A 21,294-nucleotide genomic window follows, 5' to 3' on the forward strand; every position below is an offset into this window, starting at 1 on the left:
TGCTGGGTGGGTGGGGGTAGGGGCCAGCCTAGAATGTCTGTCTCTAGTGACACGTTCGGGATTGTTCAAGAGAGCATCCTCTCTTGGTTTCTCGCGGAGCATATGGGATGGGGTCTTGATGCCTGGGCTTAGGTGGTCTCGAAGAAAACGCCTAAGGGGAGCTGTGGGAGAAAAGCTTCGGCCTGCAGGACCAAAGTGGGCCAGTCCGAGACCCCTGCCGGCCGCCTTAAAGGCACAGGCTCCTGCTGCAGCTGCGGGAGGCGGGGGCCACATCCTGGGCCGGTCGTTGGCTGGCGCTTTGAGCAGGTCAGAAGAGGGGGCCAGGGCTCCAGTGGATGGAGCTAGCCGCTCAGGAGGGAGTCGGGGCAGAAGCTGATTGCATTTCACACGTTTCTGGGGAATGGAACCTCACCACTGGAAGGAGTTCAGGTCCCCTTAGAAAGCTGCTGGTGGAGGGGTGGTGGACCCCTGCGACTTCTCCAGACCATTCCCATGCTTTTATTGCAGGCTCCCTGACTTTACCCCTGCCTTACAGTGTCCCATAAAGCAATGCCCTCCACCCTTAAAAAAAGAAAGCGTTTAGCTTTTCTGGTGTACAGTCCTGTGTGTAGGGTGGCTGGAGAATAGGATGGCAATACGCAGGGTCTTTGGGTGGTCACTTGCCTTGGGACAGCAGAGAGAGACAAGCATCAGGTTGGGCTAGAGGCTTTTGAGTGGATGTGAACTAATGAAGGGAGTGGAAAACTATGAGCTTGGGGGGGGGCGTGGGGAGCAGCAGCACCCAGATTTTCTCAGGAGGCCCCAATCTCAGTTTGGTGCTGGCTGCAGGTGGGCTAGGCAGAGCCCACCCCCCCATGCCCCACTGAATCTGGGACTCCTGTTCCCCACTGACCTTGGGGAGGGCAAGCAGAGGGGCCTGTCTGGATACAAACCGCGGTTGGAACAACAGCTCAGAGACAGAACACACTAGGGTGGGCCTGGGGCCAAAGCTTCCAGCTAATCCATCAACAGGTGTATGGGGTTACCAGGGATGTGGACCTCGTCCCTTCCTCTGTGGATGATTCACTGGTGGGTCTGTATCTGGGCCAGGCTCCCTCTGGTCTGTTTGGCCCTATGTGCAATGAGGATAGGTGTCGGTGGGGAGCCTCTCAAGGACCCTTCCCTGCATACTGAGGGCTAATCAGGCTCAAGCCTCCATGAAAGTCCCCTTTGGTGTAAAGCTCAGGGTGACAGGGGGTTGATTGGAGAAATACTCCCCCCCCCTTTTTTTCATGTGGTCACCTCTCCCTACCATGCCCCTACATTGGGACACTCTCTCAACTCGTGTTGACAAACCAAACACACAAAATGGGTATTTACAGATTAGTATGTGCAGCTAAGAGGCCAGGGAGAACAAGAGCTCAGGCCACAGAGTGGCTTTCTTCCCGGGGAAGTGGCCTCAGACTGAGTGTCCCAGGCCTCTGGCCTCCCAGGGACGAAGCCTTCACTGACCGAGGGCTGGCGCTGATTCAGTGGAGGACACTTTGTGCTGTCTGCCAGAGGGCAGAACCGAGGAGTGCCAAGCACAGAGCAGGAGCTCCGCTCAGTGCCAGGAAGGCCTCGCCTCCCTGAGAGCCACCCAGCATAGAGCCCACACTGGGAGTGACAGTGGGTTTCCTGTCTCGGGAGGTGTGTGAGCAGAGGTCTGATATCCCAAACAGGGCTGCCTGGGGGCTTTCTACACTGCTAGGGCCAAAGGCCCTGGAAACCTTAGCTGCCCCTGAGCAGATGAATCTGAGTCTGGAGACTGAACGTGCTGGGCCTAGTGGTCCAGATGCGTGGCAACGTACAGGTTTGGAAACTCCTCAGCGGCGACATTTGTACTGAGCCTTGGATGCTGTCAGAGGCACATGGTGACAGCCACCCCCACAGTGACACACAAAGAGGGAGTGACACACTGCCGAGAAGGCATGGAGGTTTCCAACGACACCTGCCAGAGAGCTGGGGTGGGGTATGCAACAGCAGAAAGACATAGGGACCTTGGGACACACTGTCTCACCTAGATCTGGGCACACCTGGGGACTCAGACACTTGCCCAAGGGAGATTATGGAAGTCTCCTGTAATGAAAGTCTAGAGGCACATGGACTTGCAAGGAGAAAGTGCATGTGTGGCATGAGATTCGATGGAGGGCTGACATACTTTCTCCGTAAAGGACTAGGTAGTAAATACTTGGGCTTGGCGGGCCGTTCTGCCTGTGGCAGCTTCTCCGTCCTGCTGTCCTGGTGGGAAAGAACCATAGATGATACAAAAACAAGTGAACACACCTAGTTCTGATAAACTGCTTAGGGACACTGCCGTTTGAATTTCATATAGTTTTTATGTGACATGAAATATGAGTATTTTAATTTTTTTCTGACCATTTAAAAATGTAAAAATGATTCTTAGCTCCTGGCTGGCCAGAAGTAGGTGACAGGCTGGGTCTGACCTGCTCGAAGTGTTTGCCAAACTGTAGGACGGAAGGTTAGAGAAGAAAAGTGGTTTAACAGTTAAAGGGAGGGAGGCCTGGGTCCTGGGAGCCTGAGCTGCCCTAGGGAGCCTTGGATGCTTCCCTGCACGCTGCCTGGAGCTCGGAGTGCCCATCTGTTTAGTGGGTCAGGGCCAGGAGAGGCTCCCTGCCTGGCCTCAGCACCCCACCCAGACAGGCCTTCGCTGTGTCTGTGTGGTAAATCTGCTCTATGGACACCTGGAAAGATAACATTCACGGACATGAAATGACATCATGTCCCTTCAGCTCACCAGATAGGTCCTGCGTCCTCTTTCCCATTCAGCCTCTGTGTCCAGGTTTGTGCCCACCTCCACCAGGAGGGAGATGCAGGGACCCCTGGACATGTCTCGTGTTTCCAGCAAGATTTGAAACTCACAGTGAGCAGAATGGGACCCAAAACGGCCCCAGCAGGAGGGAGGGTCTCCTTATCTGGGGCTGGTGGCTCTCAGACAAGGGCGAGATCAGTGGAGGCAGATGCAGAACAGGGTGGGCTTCCTAGAGATGGTGGTAGGAGGTGGCTTTGACCTTGAGGAATACCTGGATGTTCTCATCCCAGGGCAATGCATTGCCTTCGCTGTCCTCAGCCTCCCCTCATATCTCCTCACCCCCACCCTGCCCTGACAAATGGGCACCGCAGAGGCTTGGCTGAGGAAAAAAAAAAATACATAGCTGCTTTGTAGGCTTCTCCACATTTCCCAGGTTGTGATTTAAGGCTGTGTGGTGATCCAGGTCTTGCCTTTGTTTTCTTCCTCCCTCTCCTGTTCCCTTTTGACATTTCCTTCCTGCCGTTTTCCAAGGAGAATTTCCTTTCCCATTCTCCCTGTGTTTTTAGATTCTGTTCCCTTATTTCCATTCTAGCTGCCCTTCCCCTGCCCAAGCCACCATCACCTCTACCCTGAATCCAAAAAATGGCCTCTCGTTCTTGAGGGGTGGAGGGGGGCGGGTCTCTCCCTGGCATTGAACTCCCTGCACCCCTTCCAGATCAGCTGAGCTGCCTGGACCAGTCAGCTGGAAGGCCTCTGTTGCATGACCTTGGGAAAGCCTCCTGGTTTCTCAGGACCTCAGACCCTCACAGGGGCGATGGGGTAACGCTGCCAGCATCCACTCTTGAGTTCCAGCCCAGCCCTTCCGTGCCCTGAGCCCCGGTTTCCCACATGTCCCAGTGGAGGTTGTGGGTGGAATCATGAGGGATCCTTCCAGGGACCTGGGCTTTGTCACCCACCCCAGTGGCCAGGCTCTGGAAGGGGAAGGTTTGAACACCCAGAGGCACATCAGTGTTAATGATTAATCTGCCACTGACAGGATGCCCTTTACCTAGGCATTAGGCTCTGTCCTTCATCAGCTCTGACCCTGTTGAGGAGGAAAAAGGTTCTGGAGGTTTCCCTGTTCCTCCCTCCCCCCCCAAAAAAGTGTAGTTCCCTTCCTTTGAGGAGTAAACTTGGCGGGGGTGGGGTGGGTGGGTAACGTTTTATTTTTCGTCTTCTTCCCTGGTTTCCTGCCCTGGGAGGGAGAGGAGGAAGTGGGGGGACCAGCCTGCTTAGGTGCATTAAAAAGGAGTATGTGGTGAGCAAGGGAAGCTGCTGATCCATTTCTCATGGGTCATCTGTCTCATGTTAGGCTTGGCACTGCCTAAAGACAGGGAGGGATGCTGGGTAGCCTGAGGAGCTCAGTAGGGGGTAGCCTGGCTGGCCTCAGCCCCATGAGGGCAGAAGAAGCACCTAGAGCTATGTGGCCCAAGGGAAAGGGAAGGTGGAGTGCTACCCTCTCACTGCAGGGGTGTCCAGCAAAAGCTGGCCCGGAAGGACATGGTGGAAAGATATCAGAGCTTTCCCTTGAGGGCCCTCGACCAGCCGCCAGAGGGGGTGACACCCCATCCCAGGGGCGGGACCATCCCTAGCTGGGGTGCAGCAGAAAGTGTCCTGCAGGTGGTGGGGCCTGGGGAGTGGCTGGAGGGTGTCAGAGTCCCTTCCCACTCCATGGGGAACGTTGGGAGCCCAGTGAGTCACCGCTGGCTCCGGTGTGCTGACTGATGATGCTGTCTTCCTGTCTGCTTGGTGCAGTGGCTCACGGGAGGACACGGCTGCTCTTGTCTGTTCCTGCTACCATCAGTCACTGGGCTGGTGGGGCCCAAAGAGGGCCTCCTGAGTGTAAACAGGGGAGCTGACTCCCCTCTAGACCAAGTATCTGTCACACATCCCTTCCTGCTGGCAGAGGTCCAGTCCTCTGGGCTGTGTGACCTTGGGATCTATCTTCCCCTCTCTGGCCTCAGTCTCCCCACAGGCAACTCAGTAGTAATAATGGAAGATGGCCTTGAAAATCTGTCTCAGGTTTGAAATGTCTATAATGAACTCTTTCCAAGGAAGATATTTCAGATGTAGAAGTATGGGCAGAGAGTACCAGAAGGTCTGACGAATCCCCAAAGGTGTGAGAAGGATCACTAATAACATACAATGAGTTCTGAGCTGATCTTCCTTTTTTGAGAGACAGAGAATGGCGGGAGTGTAAGGATGGAGTGTATAAGCTTTGGAGCCAGCCTGCTTGGGTTCCCTTCCCAGCTCTACCACATATTTGCTGTGTGACCTTGGAGAAGTTACTTGGGCTCTCTGTGCCTTAGTTACCTTAGCTATAGGATAATGCTAGTAACTGCTTCAAGGTTTTGGGCAGGTGAAAGGAGTTAATGCAAATTGGTCGCTTGGAAGAGTGCCTGACACATACTGAGTGTCTAATAAATGTTAGTCCGGAGCAAATAAAGGTGCAGCAGTCCTGCTGCTGCCATTTTGAAAGGGATACAGGGCTATGGGGATGGAGGTGACAGCAAGAGGTACAAAAACCTGAACAGAGTAGTAAGAATCATAACAGTTAATCCCCACACGGCCCTACTGGGAACCAGGCTGTGCTGTGTGCTCTGTAGTTTACTTCCGCGACATAGGCGTTCCTGTTATTTCCATTTTACAGACAGTCAAATTGAGGCACAGGAAAAACTGGCTTGTCTGAAGGGCTAAGGCTTAAAACTCCAGCAGAATGGTCTCCATGCCCATCACCGTAAATGCCGGGGAGTCGAGTTTAATTGTTCTCAGATCAGTTATAAAAGCCAGTTGCCCCAGCAGAGCCTGGCCCCAAGACAGTGAGCCTAAGCATAGTGGTGACCAGGTTGTCCTGCGCCAGCTGCGTGGCTGGGCTGAAAGGGCCGGGCAGGCGAGAGCCCAACCACAGGCTGCAGTAGCCATGCCTAGCCTTGTCCTGTGCGAGGGTCATTGGCCATTTGGGGGGAGTGCTGAGGAGGAAGGCAGCCAGGACAAGGGGGAGGAGGAGCCACTGACTGGGCTGCAGGTGGCAGGCCCAGGGGATGCATTCAGGGCACATGCCTGTAGTTCACAAGGGGAGCAGGTTCGAGGGCAGATGGCCTCCAGCCATAAACTCTGAGTGCTGTCCAACGCTCAGATGGGGCCGGGAGGTGTCAGAGCATGGACAGCGGGGCAGGCAGAAGTGCCAGAAGGGGCTGAGGAGACTATCGTCTTGGAGAAGCTAGAGAAGGTGACCCCCGAGGTCCCCAGCTAGGGTGGGGGTGTGGAAAGATCAAGGCCCCAGAGCTCCCACGCGCTCTCTTGCGGGTGAGTCCAGTGGGCCGGGGAGTGGTGGGGAGAGCAGACAAGAGGCAAAAGTGGGCTAAGGGACTAGATCTTAAGAGTTCTCATGTTGATAATCACATTACTGTGTGGGGACGATGTTAACTTATTGTGGTGATAATATATACAAATGCCAAATCCTTACATTGTGTGCCTAGAACTAAGATAACGTTATATGTCAATTATATCTTAATTAAAAAAAAAAAAAGAGGGCAACAGTGGACAGACATGGGGAGCCCGGGTCTAGCTCCAGATGAGACCCTGAGCTGAGCCTACCCCAGCCCCTCCACCCTGCATCACTGGGCTGCTTCCCCTCATGGCCCAGGCAGCCTAGTGACAAAGCAGAGCTGGGGGATGGTCTGGCGGGGGCCTCTGTTTTGGCTTGTTTTTCATCAGAGCAGCGGGCCTGCTGGGAGCAGGCAGGGGCATCCCGCGAGTCTGGCGTCCCCGTGCCAGTGCGTGAGCGTGTGCGTGCTCGCGTGGGTATGTGCGTATGTGTGTGTGTATGCGCCCGGGCCTGAGTCCAGATGTATTTCATTTCCTCTGTGTGTCTGAATGCCTTTGCCGCTTCGGGTGTGTGTTACTACATAGATCGGGGATCAGACGAATGCAGGTGAATCCCGGCACTGCCGTCTAATTGCATCTGTACGTGTCTTTATTCTGTGTTTTGCGTGTGCGTCTGTGCTTCCGCAAAGGGCCGTGTGTGTGTGTGTGTGTGCGCGCGCGGAGTTGTCTGTCGGCCCCTGAAGGGGTCTCTACCTTTGTGTATTCCATGCCTGGCAGGGCACTGATGCCCCCTGGGGATAAATGTCTCTCTTTGACTCTGTGGGGTTGACGTATGTTTGTGCTCTTCTCTGTGGACCTGTTTCTATGTATTTGTATGTGTGTGTGCGTGTGTGTGTGTGTGTGTGTGAGAGAGAGAGAGAAAGAGGGGGGAGATAATCAGAAATCAGCCAGCTCTCAAACACAGATTCATTCTCTGCCTGCTTGGTGCCCCCACTTGCCCCTAGAGCAACCAGAGGTGTGGAAGCTGCTTGCTCTCCCGGGCCAGCTCTCTGAGTTCTAATAAACGGGGATTTTAAAATCCTACTCTCCGTGAGAGTTACCTGAAGAGCCAAAACCAGCATTGATATCCGGGCCCCCGCCCCAGAGGCAGTGGTTCAGTTGGGCGTGGGTATCTTTAAACGCTTCTCAGTGGTTCTGATGGGTGGTTCGGGCTGAGTGTGGGCTAAGAGGGGCCAGAGAGGGGGCGGCAAGTCTCCATTTGTGGGGTCCCCGTCGTGAAGGAGACAGGTAGTGCCATTGCCATCTCAGGGTGTTGCTGAGAGCAGGGAGCCCCAATTTCATGGCTGAGTGCTCTTGCCACATGTCCTCTCCAGGAACCTTGCTCTGTGCCCCAGGGCAGAGGTCTCCCCCAAGGGACAGAGACAGCCACTGGCCCTATTTTTGGTGGCACCTTACTGGGAGCACAAGAGAGGTGGCCCCTAAGGAAGGAGCACTGTGTCCACTTGGTGACACAGGCTATGTACCCGTTTTCCTTCTCTGGCTCTTGTTTGGGCCCTGCTGGCCAGGAGGGAGCTGAGAGGAGGAGTCACCTTCCTCCTGGCTAAGACAGCTGAGACCCACACAAGTCGAGGGTCTAGACTGTGGCTGGGTGCGGGTACCGGAGCCCAGGCGTCGCCTGCAGGCTCTGAGGCTGCTGGTGACCCTGCCAGATGGGCTGACGGAGGTTCCAGAGCCACCCAGCATGGTTGTAGGTGGGGGCCCACCTGACCTCACATCTCACCGGCCTTTGACCTGATATTGTCCCGGTGGGGAGGAGTCAGCTGCGGATCTCAGGCTTTCGATGCCTTGCAGTGGCTTCTCTAAGCCCTCCGTTGGCCTAGAGAGACAGCCTGCAGGTTCTGCTGTGGGCAGGGGACGGGGCATTCCTCTGCCCCAGCCAGGTGGGTCAGAGGGTCAGCTCCGGAATCAGCACACAGGGCTTTAGGCTCCTCAGGGAGAGTGGGGTTGACCAAGCCCCTGGGGACCAGCAGGGCCTGGTCATGCCAGAAGTAGCCCATGACCAGTAGAGTTGTGGAGGGTCCTGTATAGAAACCCAGGCCTGAGAGTCTGGCACAGCTGGTGCCTTGGGGTGCCGGGATGCTGGGGCCAGAGCTCCCCCAGCCTGCCTATCCTTCCTGACCTGCAGGGGAAAGCCTGCATCAGCATCCTCAGGGACCCCTGGGCTTCTCCGAGCATTTCTTGGGGACACTCAAGGCCTTCCTCAGCAACTCTGGGTGGGCCCTGAGGAGTAGAGCAACAGGTGGGTAAGACAGGCTCCCCCTTTGGTGGAGCTATCCTGCAGCTTGTTTGCTTTCTCCTTTTTGGATACTTGCTGGTCACCAAAGTGAGGTTAGAGAAGCTAGGGGAGAGGGAGGGAGGACACACGGGTGGCAAAAAGCCAAGGGCACAAAAGGAATGAGGATCACGGCAGCTCTGCCCAGGGAGGGGGGAGTGGTGTATATGGAGACTAATAGCTGGGGTGCACCCCCTGCTGGGTTTCTGAGCCCAGGCACCTGTGGTGGGGGCTCTGACCCCTGCCAACTGAATCCTTTTAATAATGGTTTAATAGGAATGTGAATAATAATTTTTAAATGACTGTGTGGTATTCCCTTGCATGGCTGCTGGGGCCTGTTAACAGGGTCTGCTTGATGGATGCTGGGTTGCTTCCTTTTCTGCTGTGGATGCTATTTTAAGTGATGCTGCAGTGACTGCCGTTGCACGTGCTTTTTTTTGGACAAGTACAAGTATTTCTCGGTAAATACTCAGATGCGGAATTGCTGGGGTAAAGGGAATGTGTGCTAACCATCGATTTTAGAAGCAGACCAGACTCTCCCCCTCGGGAATGTGCTAGGGCCCCCACACCCTCCCCGCTGGACTCCGGTCCCCTGTCCGGTCCCCGCTGGCAACCCTCATCCTCAGGGACCTGCCCTCCTTGGAGCATGCTCTTCAGCAACCACTGCTTTCTCCTGGAGGCCCAGTGGGCCGAGGCGGGGTGAAAGCAGGTTACGACTAAACAGCCCTGGCCCGGCAGCTGGAATGAAGCGATGCTCTGTGGTGGGCACGGGAGTCAAGGAGCAGTTCATTCTCACGTAGCAGTCGGGAGCTAGGGAGGTCTCCCAGGCTGGTGGGGCGCTCGCGGTGATCCCATTCCTCTCATTGTGGGGCTTCCCACGGCCCGGGGGTTGGCTCTGGCATTCAGGCAGGGCGAAAGAGCAGAAGTGGAGAACGGGTGCTGCCTCGTGGACAGGGGGTCTGCAGGTGGCACCTGTCCCTTCCCCCCGCCCCCCGTATTCCGTAGGTGGGGCCTGGGTCAAACGCCCGCACCTGCGAGCGGAAAGGAGCGAGTAATGTCCTCTCTAGGTGGGCATGCTGGTGAAAACTCTGTCACAGTGGAGGGAGCTGGGGGAGACAGTTGTCTGCTACAGAGAAGAAAGCCATGCAGACCCTTCTGGTGGCCTGATGGGGGCCTGAGCCCCTGTGCCCTGCATTGTATCCCCAGTGCCGAGCGCTGTGTAGGTGTTCAGTGGATATTTGTTTGCTAGAGGAGTAAGGAATGCATAGACCAAGGCAGGGAGGGGGCTTACTCTGATAAGCTGAGAACCTTGCTGTAGATAAGCGGGGGTGTCAGGAGGAAGACCTGTCCCTGCCCGGGGACCCGCAGGACTCATGCCTTCCTTTCTCTCCAGCCCATAGACACCGTGGGGCTGGCGAGCGGCTGCTCTGAGCGGGAGGCAAGCATAGCTGGCCTGAGTCTCCGTCCGGACTGAGAAGCATCATGGCCAGCATCTTGCAGGCCTCCCTGGCTGCTTTCCTCCTGCTGCCTATGGTAAGGGCCCAGGACTCTCCCCTCCAGGCATGCTTACAGACGTCCCCTCGAGGAACCGTCCGTGCCCCAGCATGAGAACACAGCTCTCGTGGACTTTGAAGTTACTTGGTCCTACGCTTAAATCCAGTGCCCACCACTAACCAGCTGTGTGACCTTGGACAGGAACATGTGATTTTTCTGAGTCTTGGTTTCCACTTTTGTAAAATGGGGGCAGGAGGGAATGAGAGCAGCTCGTAGGTCCCGCTGAATGCAACCAGTGCTTCTCTGCCCACAGCCCCTGGGGGTGCATGCCTCCTGAGCACCCCCCTGGGGGTGCATGCCTCCTGAGCCCCTTCTCTCACCCACCCCTGCTTGCTCCCCTGAAGTACAGTGCTAGTCCCCTGGTCTCTAGAGCCAGACTGCCTAGGTTCTGGTCCTCACTGCACAGTCTGCTAAGCTAAGTGATTTTGAGAAAGTTACCTAACATCTCTGTGCTTAGGGTTCACATCTGTTGAATGGAGAATGATGAGAAGCACCTACTTTGTAGAGCTCCTGAGCTATATATATATGTGTGTGTGTGTGTGTGTGTGTGTGTGTGTGTGTATGTGTATAAGACAGAATAATGCACACGCACAGGACAGTGCTGCATGTATGTTTGCTAATATTATTATAACACATGGAAACTGAGACCCAAGGAAGGCTGGAAGCCACCGATGGCCACACATTGAATTGATGAAGGAGAGGAGCCCTCATGATATTTGGGGCCTCTGCTGGCCCCAAAATCTCTCTGGCACTATCCTCTTCCTGCTTCTGCCCCACCCCCACACCCCACATCGCTCCAGGGCTGAGGTAGCAGGGTTTGTCTGTGAACCTCCTGCCTGCTCCTCCCATCCATCCCATGTGTCCCGCGTGTCCCTCGCAGGCCACCGCCATGCACTCTGACTGCATCTTCAAGAAGGAGCAAGCCATGTGCCTGGAGAAGATCCAGAGGGCGAACGACCTGATGGGCTTGAATGACTCCTCCCCAGGTGAGTGGGGTGCTGAGGAGGTCAGCGAGTTCCCAGCACAGCCTGGTCAGGCTTTCGAAACTGGCATCTGGGCCTCTGGCCGTTTTGTAGAGAGTGGTGGAGGGTACCGGTACCTGGGTCCTTCTGGAAACCCTGCAGGGTGATGGAGTCCTGGATCTGCAGTGACCTTGGGGTTGCCCTCCTTGGGACATCCTACCCCGGATTCCTCATTCTGGAGGAGGCTGTTCTGGGCAGCTGGACATGGCTGCCTCTGATCCCCTGGGGTCTGGGAGCGGGGTGGTGTCTGGGCTGGGGAGTGGCTATTAGAGAGCTTGTTAGCAAGCAGCCTGGGCCTGGTGGCAACAGGGACACAGCTGTCGCCAGTGGCCAAGTTGGAGAGCACCTGGTTAACCCAGGGCGGGCACTGAGGGGTCATTTCCCTCTTCTTGTGCTCACTCCACCAGAAGCCAGAGAACAAGGCTGCAGCAGGGACCCCATTCCTAAGCCTGCTGGGTGAAATGTTCTCCTGGGGCTGCTGTTAGCACTCGGAGAGGGGAGGATACTGCTTCCTGGAGCTGGATGGGGCCATGCACGGCAGCACACTTAGCAATCGTAGCTCTCCCCATTAGATGCCCAGAACATCCCCAATACCATTGATGACCTCAAATCCTCCACACCTTTTCCAAGTGTCCCAAGGACATGGCAGGGACCCTGGCTGAGAACCAGAGGTCTGTGTAAGGCCTCTCCTGCAGACTCCCCACTGGGCAGATGGTCTGCTCAGGCCCACAGAGTGGGGTGTGTGGGAGCTTGCAGAGTTGGGGCCGGAGTTGGAGCCGGGGCCTCCCTCGTGGCCTTGCCAACCTCACCTGTGCCTGAGTTGCTGGAGGGTGGGGCTCCCTTCCCTGACTGGAGGGCTTGACTTTTCCCTCTGGATCCTCCCCATTTCTGAGGAGCTCTTCTGAGCACCATCTGTTTAAATACTTGATTAATCGGCAGCCCAGTTAAATGTAATGGTCCCTGCGGGCTGAGCTCCCCGTACAGTCAGTGAGCATTAACTGGTAATGAAGCTCCCGGTCATGCTGGCCTCTCCCTCTGGGCTGAGCTCTGGTTCAGTCTTAACCGAGGCCGAAAGTAGATTCTAGGTCCCACCACCCAGGGAAGCTGAAGCAGGGGGCCCAGAAGGGCACACAGTGGCAAGAGACCAAAAGGGTACCTGGTCCAAACCTCTAGTCGAGGGGATGGGAAGAGGGGAGCCTGGGTAGCAGTGACTTGTTAGGCCACACAGGGGTTGGAGTGAGTGGCAGGTTGAGGTGTCCTGCCTCCCAGCCCAGGGCCGTGGCGCCTTCAACACAGGTCTCAGATACACTTGGGGTGGTGTAGTGAGAAGCATCCAGAAAGGAAGGGTAGAGGTGGGGTGGGGACCAGACTTGGGGAGCCGCGTGTGGGTTAATTGCACAGCAGTTTGGGAAGCCCTGGGGTGGGAGAGGACACAAGGGCCTGGCCACAGGGGTGTCCTCTCAGAGGCATGAGCAAGATGGATGTAAGGTTGGACACCCTCCCAGGAGGGGGCAGGACAGTGCGAGGTGGGAGGGGGTCCTCACCACCAGGTAATGCTCAGAAGAGGAAGAAAGGAGTTCTCTTTGGGGAAGGTGGGCAAGGATTCACGGAAAAGGTGGTATTTAAACCAGATCCTTGGTTCTCAAACCTGGCTGCGCATTAGAATCACCAGGAGCTTTTAGAAAAATGTGCTGAAGCCACAATCCAAACCCATTAAATCAGCACCGTGGTCCGTTGTAGTCAGGATCTTTTAAGTCTCCCCAGGCCATTCCAATGAGAAGCTAGGCTGAAACTCCTGAGCAAAGCTTAGGGATAAGCAGGCACTTGCTGGCAGATGAGAGCGGAAGGATGGACGAGCAGGGAGAACATTCTAGGCTGAGGGAACCCCAGCAGTAAGAGGTGGGGAGGGGAAAGAGTACCTCCCTGTGTGTGGAACCCTGAATTAGGGTGGGTTGGGGTGGCCTATCAAGAGGGTCTGACTGAGGGTCCCAGGGGCCCTGTGAGTCAAGACTGACCACAAGTCCCCCTCAGACCTGGATTTGGGTGAGGGACCCCAGGCCTATGGAACAAATCCACTCATCTACTGACATACTCATTCATTCACCCATTCCTTCATTCACTCACTCACCCCCTCATTCATTCATTCACCCATTTATTCATTCATTCACTCACGCATTCATTCATTCACTCACCCATTCACTCATTTACTTATTCACTCACTCAGTCACTCATCCACTTACCCACTCATTCACTCAGTCACTTACCCATTCATGCACTCTCAGTCACTCTCATTCATTCACTCACCCACTCATTTGCTCACTCACTCATATGACAAGTTGGAATCTTAGTGTCTGGCCTGGGTAGAATAGGGCAAGGCCACGGGCAGGGGACTGTAGAGACAGAGGTTTGCACCCTGCTTGCCCTGGCTACTTCAGAGAGGTCATGCCAGTGGCAGAGGTGGAGCTGATGCTGTGGGAATTCAGTGGAAGGAGAAAGTGCTTTGTGCTGGGTAGGGTGAGTGGACGTGGTGGAATCAGGGAGGGCTTCAAGGAGGAAGGGGCATTCAGGCCGGGCATGCAAGAGGCAGGGTATAGAGGGGTCTCCTGGAAGCAAGCTTTCCTCTAACTCTGAGTGCCCAGAGGAGAGAGGAGTCTACACCCTCCCATGGTCTGCCTAAAGAGAGATTGTCCTACCTCTTCCTATCTTCCTACTCTGAGTCATAGGGTGGGGCTCTATAGGACAAAGCTGAGATGTTACCTCTGTAGGACAAAGCACAGCCAAAAGGCAACCAGCAGGTGGAAAAGAAGAGGAGACTGAGGGCTTAGCTGGATTGCTACCTCCATGGCCCTTTCTTTCTCTGTGCCTCAGAACCTTCTCTATTAATTAAGCGGGTGAGATGGATCATATTAATAGTCAATATTTATATAGACTTACCATGTGCCAGGCACTGTGCTAGTGCTTTTTTCTCCCACTGCAGCTCCTTAGGTGTGGGGTCTATTATCACCCCTATTTTGTAGATAAGGAAACTGCTGCCCACAGAGGTTATGCCCCTTGCTTAGAGACAGTTAAATAATAGGCAGAGGTGAAACTTGTATTCGGGTACTCTGTACCCTCAACTCCTGGGATCCACTGCCTTGGAAGAAGGATATGAGACACTGAGCCCCTAGCCCCCCTCACCTGCTATATGACCTTGCAAAGGGCACTTAACCCCTTCATTTATTCTGTCTGCAAAATGGAGGATTAAAAAATAATATCTACCGTGTAGGATTATTGCATTAAATTCCAATCGTGGGAAAGGCTAAGGGTGTTATGTGGCATTTGCTAAGTATTCAACAAAGATGTTAGAGTAACAGAGTCGTCGTGTTAGGGCGTGGAGTGCCTCTAGGGTCTCCGTCTTCCATTAGATCAGAGCTCTGGGGAACTGTGGAGTTCTCTGCAGGAAACTGCAGTTTGGGACAATCTGGAAGGGCTTTCTGGAAGACTCGAGGAGGGGCTGGGAACCAGATTCAGGCTGCAGAGGGCAGATGGAGAAGCATGGGAAGGGGAGCAAGAGCTCCAGGTGGGAGACGACCTGATAGAGGGAGGAAGGGAGCCGTGAGTATGGGAGACGGGGATTGTAGCAGCTCGCTACGGACAGTTTCTGAATCTCCCCCTCCACGGAGCTGCCCAGGGTAGCTCATGAAACCTCACCCACCTATGGGCTGGGCAGAGTTTTCCCTTCCGTTTTATAGCTGCTGCTTCTCAGACTCATAGAAATCGGGTTGCGAGCCCGTTACCTGGTAAGTCACACAGCCAGGGAGGGAGGAGCTGGGACATGTGGTTGGAGGTTCTGAAGCCCTTGCTGCTGACCACTGCACTGTGGCTCAGAGGAGGAGCAGAGCGAGACCATCCACTGCACCCTTCCCCCTTGTGCAGTGAAATATCACTTGGCAGAGGAAGTTGCAATGAGGCTGGAGAGATAACTAGGAGCGAGGGGGGGGGGTTTCTTCAGTGCACCCCCTAGAAGCCTGCACTTCACTTGGCTACGGAAAGGCTAAAGGGCATCTGTGTTTCTAAGGGTGTGAGGCCCCAGCTCCAGTCCTATGGGAAGGAGGCAGGGCTGGGCAGGCGGGAGTCCTGGGAGGGTCCAGTGGTCACCAGGGGCTTTTCTGTACAAGCTGAGGTTAGAAGAGCCCCTTGTGGGTCTCAGAGGAGGCGGCCTCTGGGCATCTTTCCAGTGCCAAGTTCTGGGGGAGCACTGATCTTGCTGTCAGCAGACAGGGGAGAGTTTGCTAGGGGCCTTTGTTTTCCCCACATGCTCCATATGAGCCTCAGGTCCTTGGGGGGGGGGGTCCTTGTCATTGCCGTCGAGCCAGGCTTCTTGGCTTCGTATTAAACCTGCTTGTGAAATCCAGGCAACAGTCTATCTCCTTGCTCTGTGAAGTGTCTTCGAACCCCCAGGAGCACTTAAAGATGCTGATAGCCAGGCCCTTCCCAGGCGAATGCAATCAGCATTTGGTGGGGAGGTCTGTGGTAAAAGCCTTCAGATGATTCTAAAGTATATCCAAGTTAGAGAGCCACTGTTGTGGCCAGAGGACAGCAGCCACTGATGCTCGTGCCGTCTTGGGCAAGAGAGCAGCCCTCCGCGTTCAGGTAAGCCAGGCTGGGGGCTTGTTCCTAGCCAAGAGTCAAACACGAATGTCACGGAGAATTGGCGATTGGCATGGTGTTGCCGGTCTGCGCTGGGGTGACCTGGGAGGCCAGCCCTCCCCCTGCACCCCTTTTTTCCCCCTCTCCTGCCCCTTCTGCCCCTAAGCACATGCACCACGCATGGAACTCTGGCCAGAGGTCAAATGATGCCTCTGAAGTGCACTTGAAAGAGAAAAAAGGAAAACTCTCTTCTTGCTCTAGTAACCATGAGTTATGAACTCACAGTCATGCTTTGCTGTATTTGAAAAATGTATTTCTATGTATTTCGTATATTTCCTATAATCTTTTAAATCCAGTGAAGCAAGTGCATTGGAATGGGGCCACCGATCTGCCAGGTTGAAGTGTGTCCACGCTACAGTGTCTGTGGCGAGGGCAGGCTGCGGGGGGAGGGCTCCCAGGAAGGGAGCCCCAACTCTTTCCTCCCCAACTCTTGTCTGTCACTGGAACACCTCAAAGAGAACATGGGATAGTAGTGGCCAGAGTGGCCTTCGGGGTGGAAGCCAAGGGGAAGGGAGATGCCGGCTGAAGAGGGTACAAAAACCAGGTGAGGCCGGCAGAGTGAAAACAGGCTTGCTGACTGCGAGGTTTGTTCACAACATCCTGGGTGTGTTTTAAAGATGTTTCTCGGGACCGTTACTGAGGCGACCTGATTGGTGGTTTTGAACCTCATCCCAAAGCCCCTGAATGCTAAATGGGACTTGAGACAACACCGAGTCTAGCTCTGTCATGTGACCCAGAGAGAGGTTGAGGCTGGAGGTGGCTGTCACTGGCTCAGTCACACGGAGTGCCAGAGCCAGCTCTGGGACAGGACCCAGGTCTGCCATCCCAGCCAGGGGGGTGCTTTTGTGTGGCAGTGCTCTTGTGCCCAGAGAGGAGAAAGGAGTCCTGTGCGTGGGAACGGGATCTCCACTCTGAAGAGGTGCCGGGCACACAAGTCACAGGCACGGCCCTCTTTGTTCCCTGTGCTCAACCCGAGGGGCCTGCCTGTGCGAGGTGGGTCCGGTCAGCACCTCCGCTTTGCAGCGCTGCGGGCTTCCGTCAGCCTGGAGGTCTTCCCCGCGTTTCAGTGGGGTCTCCTTGGGGGTCCCCCTATTCTGGAGAAGATGAAAGAGGCCTGCGGTGGCTTTGGCTGGGGCAGGAGGGAGATTTGGCAGGAAGATGAGGAAGCCTGCTCATTGCTATTCTGCCCCAGCCTCGGAGGCCTGTCCGGGGGTGCCGAGTGCTTCGCCCCAGCTCCCACCTCCACTCTCACCGCACAAGGAGAGGCCTGGAGGAGGGCCGGGCCCAGGCTCCCCAGCCCTCCTTGACCGCCTCTCCCAGCTGCTCTGAGACGGAACAGGCATTCAACATGGGATGGGGAGAGGGTCCACGGGGACCCTCGCTTCCGACAAAAGGTTCCATTTCTGTCCGAACTGGTTTTCCTTTAGCTCCGTAGTTCTCAGACCCCAGCCTGCCTCAGAACCTCCTGGCAGGCTGTTAAAATGCAGAATTCCTGGACCCAGCCCCAGAGTTTCTGACTCAGTGGGTCTGGTGGGGCCTGAACAGCTGCACCTCTGGCAAGTTCCCTGTGGTGTTCCTGGTTCCGGGGTCCCCGCTCTGAGGGCGGCTGACTTCCAGAGGGGAGGACTGCATCTTCTTCCTTCCCCAACAACCTCCCCACCACCCAGCACCGAGCCCACAGCTGGTTCCCATTTTATGGATCAGAAATATTGGCTGGAAAGTCAATTACAGTAAATGGAATCTTTTTTTTTTTTTTTTTTACCCTTGAATTGTGCTAAAATGAGGGGCTTGTTCTAACACTACCTGAGCATCCTCAAAGGGAGGACTGCATCTTTGTCTGAGTCCCTTTGGTGCCCCTGGTCTCATGGGTTTTGAACACTTGTGGAACTGGACAAAATCATCACCATGACAACCTGCAATTAGCTCCTTATTTTGTTCCAGTCGAGGCTAATGGTCCTTGTATTCTCTCGCTGTTCAGTGTGCCCAAATGGTCTTTTCCCCTCCTGCTGTCGCAAGGCACTGCGTCTCCTTGGCTGCTTTGTGTCTTAGTGTCTTGGTATGAGCAGCAGCCACACCCACCCCCCAATGCTGAGTGTGCACAGCGCTCTGCCCCAAGTAGGATCCCTGAAGCACCTGGATTCCTTGGACCAGGTTCCACAGAGCCTTTCAGGTTTTCGGGGGGGTGGGGTGGGGCTGGGGAACAGACTGAGCCAGGGGGGCAGAGACGGGCCTCATGTAGAACTGGGGAACTAGAGGAGAGGTGCTTGGGGATGTCCAAGCAGAGAGTTCTCCCAGGGGAGAGAGAGGCCATTCTGATTTTTGACTCGCAGAGAGGAGGGGAACAGCGACTGATGTATTTGACCATGTCTTCCTTGAAGCATGCTTTCCTGTCTGCTATGTTGCTAACCTGGCCTGGGAGTCCCCGGTTTCTGGCCACCCCTCCTCAGCCTTCTTTGCGAGCCCCTCTTCTGATGCTGCATTCCTTCTTCTGTCAGAAACAAGCCATATCCTCTTCTCTTCTCTTTGCCACACACCCTCTCACTAGACCCATTGTCCAGGTCCGTGGCCCTACCTAGCATCCCTCACTGTGCTGGGCACTCCTTGTTCCCTGTGCTGACCACTCCTGTTCTCCTGCCCCAGTTTCCCACTCCCCGTCTGCACTCCGGACTTTTATCTAACTGCCTGTGGGAAATCCACCTCCACTTGGCTCTTGGCACCATCTCAAACTGAACACACTCCTCCAGACGAAACCCTTGAGCTCCAGCCTGCCTCGTGCCCACCACCATTTGCTTCTCATTCAGGTTCTTTCCACTGTGGGGAATGGCTGACTCTTCCAGCCATACCGACATTTCAAGCCAGAAACCCAGGTGCCATCTCTCCTACCCGCCTCCCTTTCACTGCATCAGTCAGGGAGCCTTAATTGCTTATGCGGGTCACAGGGCGGCGTGGTTGGCAGACGTGGGACTCAGAGCTTGACTCTGCACCATCATTCAGAGCCCCGGGTTCCTTCCATCTTAGAACACTGCCGGCCTCAACCTGGCGCCTCGAAGGATGCTGCAGAGAGGGGAGAGGGAGAGAAAGGGCATGGAGCCTGTGAGGGATGCCTCTGAGAGCAGTCCATAACCTCCACTTACCTTTGTGTGAACTCAGTCATGTGATATCGTTGAGCCCCCAACAGTCGGGGGCACGCTTGCCGGTCACAGCTGGTTTGTCGCAGGGCCCTTAGTCCTGCCTCCAGACCTCCCTACACGACATAACTTTCCTTCCTGGCTGTCCTGGCTCCAAATCCAGCCCCTCCGCCTTCCCCTGCACTTCTGCCCTATCCTCCTAACAGATATGTTTCCGTGTTTGATTGACTGTTCTTGAAATGTTCTACCTTCCCACACGTGATCTGATTCCTATGGAATTCCTATGGAATCAGATCAGGGGACTCCTGAAAAAAAGACTCTGGTCTTTTTTTTTTTTTTTTTTTAATTATTTTTATTAACATGTAATGTATTTTTTGCCCCAGGGATACAGGTCTGTGAATCGTCAGACTTACACAATTCACAGCACTCCCCATATCACATATCCTCCCTAATGTCTATAACCCAACCACCCTATCCCTACCCCCGACCCCCCAACAATCCTTTGTTTCATGAGATTAAGAGTCTCTTATGGTTTGTCTCCCTCCCGATCCCATCTTGTTTCATTTTTTCCTTCCCTACCCCCCCAACTCCCCACTCTGCCTCTCAAATTCCTCATATCAGAGAGATCATATGATAATTAGCTTTCTCTGATTGACTTACTTCGCTTAACATAATACCCTCTAGTTCCATCCACGTCATTACAAATGGCAAGATTTCATTTCTTTTTAAAGTTTTTTTTTTTTTATTTGACAGAGAGATCACAAGTAGGCAGAGAGGCAGGCAGAGAGAGAGAGAGAGAGGAGGAGGAAGCAGGCTCCCTGCTGAGCAGAGAGCCCGATGCGGGACTCGATCCCAGGACCCTGAGATCATGACCTGAGCCGAAGGCAGCGGCTTAACCCACTGAGCCACCCAGGCGCCCAAGATTTCATTTCTTTTGATGGCTGCGTAATATTCCATTGTGTATATATACCACATCTTCCTTATCCATTCATCTGTTGATGAACATCTAGATTCTTTCCACAGTTTGGCTATTGTGGACATTGCCGCTATAAACATTCGGGTGCACGCGCCCCTTCAGATCACTTACATTTGTATCTTTAGGGTAAATACCCAGTAGTGCAATTGCTGGCTCATAGGGTAACTCTATTTTCAACTTTTTGAGGAACCTCCATGCTGTTTTCCAGAGTGGCTGCCTCAGCTTACATTCCCACCAACAGTGTAGGAGGGTTAGGGGACACCTTGTCTTGAAACGCATCTAAGGGAGGCAAAGCAGTGGCGGCCCCATCCTCATCCTCCAGACCTGAGAATGTGTTACCTTACATGGCAGAATGTTCTTGGCAGGTGTAATTGGGTTAAGGATCTTAAGATGGGGAGAGGGTCCTGGATTATTCAGGTGAATCCAGTGTAATCACAAGGGTCCTCATAAGGGAAGGATGGAGGCACGAGGGTCAGAGAAGGAGAGAGTTGAGGACGCTGTGCTCTTGGCTTTGAAGGTGGTGAAAGGGGCCACTGGCAAAGAATGTCTTGAATCTGGAAGAGATAAGGAAATGGATTCACGCTAGATCCTCCAGAAGAAATGCAGGCCAGCAAACATCTGGATTTAAGCCCAGGGAGGTCAGTTTCAGACCTTCTGACCTCCGGAACTGCAACATAAGACATTGTGGCATTTAAGCCACTGAGTTGGCTTTGTTGCAATAGCAATAGGAAGGTAATTCATCATCTAAGGGCTTCTCTTAGCATTTAGCCTAAAGAGCAAGATCTTTCCCTAGACCACCGAGCTGTAAGCGCTGTACAGGCAGAGACCGGGGCTATATTTCTTCACTCCTGTATTGCTCTGCAGCGTTGGACTCATAACTGACACAATTTCTTGAATAAATGTGTGAATAAGAGGGAGGGGAAGGGAGAGTGAGAAAAATAGGGTAAAAGGAGGAGAGGGAGGAGAAGGAGAAAAGGCGTCTGTCTTGAAATCCTCCAGTCCCAACAACACTAAGCTTTGTTGGGACTAGAGTCTGAAACAGATGGAGATAGAGAACTGGATGTGTTCTGTGGGGGTGGAAGGAAAATGAGTTGCTGTCCTCAGAGAAACCCAAGGCTCTTCCCTCCTTATCTTCCTGGAAGGGGTTTCTGGGGGGGATTCAGAGCAGGCCCCATCAAGGAGGGGAGACAAGCTAGAGCCCACGCCACCTCTGAGAGGTGGAGCATCCTGGGAGCCCCAAGGTGGCCCTCTCGATCTCCTGCAAACCCTATGATGCAGGGCAGGAGGGTGGGCAGAGGGCTGTGAGCTCCCAGTGGGGTCAGTGACATTGTCCCCTAAAGGAAAACTATTTTTCTACTCACAGCATTTCTGACATCGAACATGTGGGTTTTCCAGGCTTCTGTGAACACTCGACTGGTGTCCCTACAATTTCATTC

At 54.4% G+C, this 21,294-nt stretch overlaps 1 protein-coding gene across 5 annotated transcripts in view; it reads left to right on the plus strand.

Annotated features, from left to right (window-relative positions):
* ADCYAP1R1 (ADCYAP receptor type I) overlaps window positions 1-21,294 on the plus strand; it is a 58,499-nt gene that overhangs the window by 886 nt on the left and 36,319 nt on the right. For 4 of the 5 annotated variants that reach the window (XM_059171490.1, XM_059171489.1, XM_059171492.1 and 1 more), the window contains exons 2-3: window positions 9,883-10,022; window positions 10,924-11,029. In XM_059171490.1, coding sequence (XP_059027473.1) covers window positions 9,972-10,022; window positions 10,924-11,029 — 157 coding nt within the window. In that variant the 5' untranslated portion in view covers window positions 9,883-9,971. Of the gene's footprint in view, window positions 1-8,834; window positions 8,951-9,882; window positions 10,023-10,923; window positions 11,030-21,294 lie in introns of all 5 variants that reach the window. The other variant, XM_059171491.1, reaches the window with a different exon arrangement.

This window comes from Mustela lutreola, chromosome 4 (genome assembly GCF_030435805.1).
Source record: "Mustela lutreola isolate mMusLut2 chromosome 4, mMusLut2.pri, whole genome shotgun sequence".
NCBI classification, from domain to species: Eukaryota; Metazoa; Chordata; class Mammalia; order Carnivora; family Mustelidae; genus Mustela; species Mustela lutreola.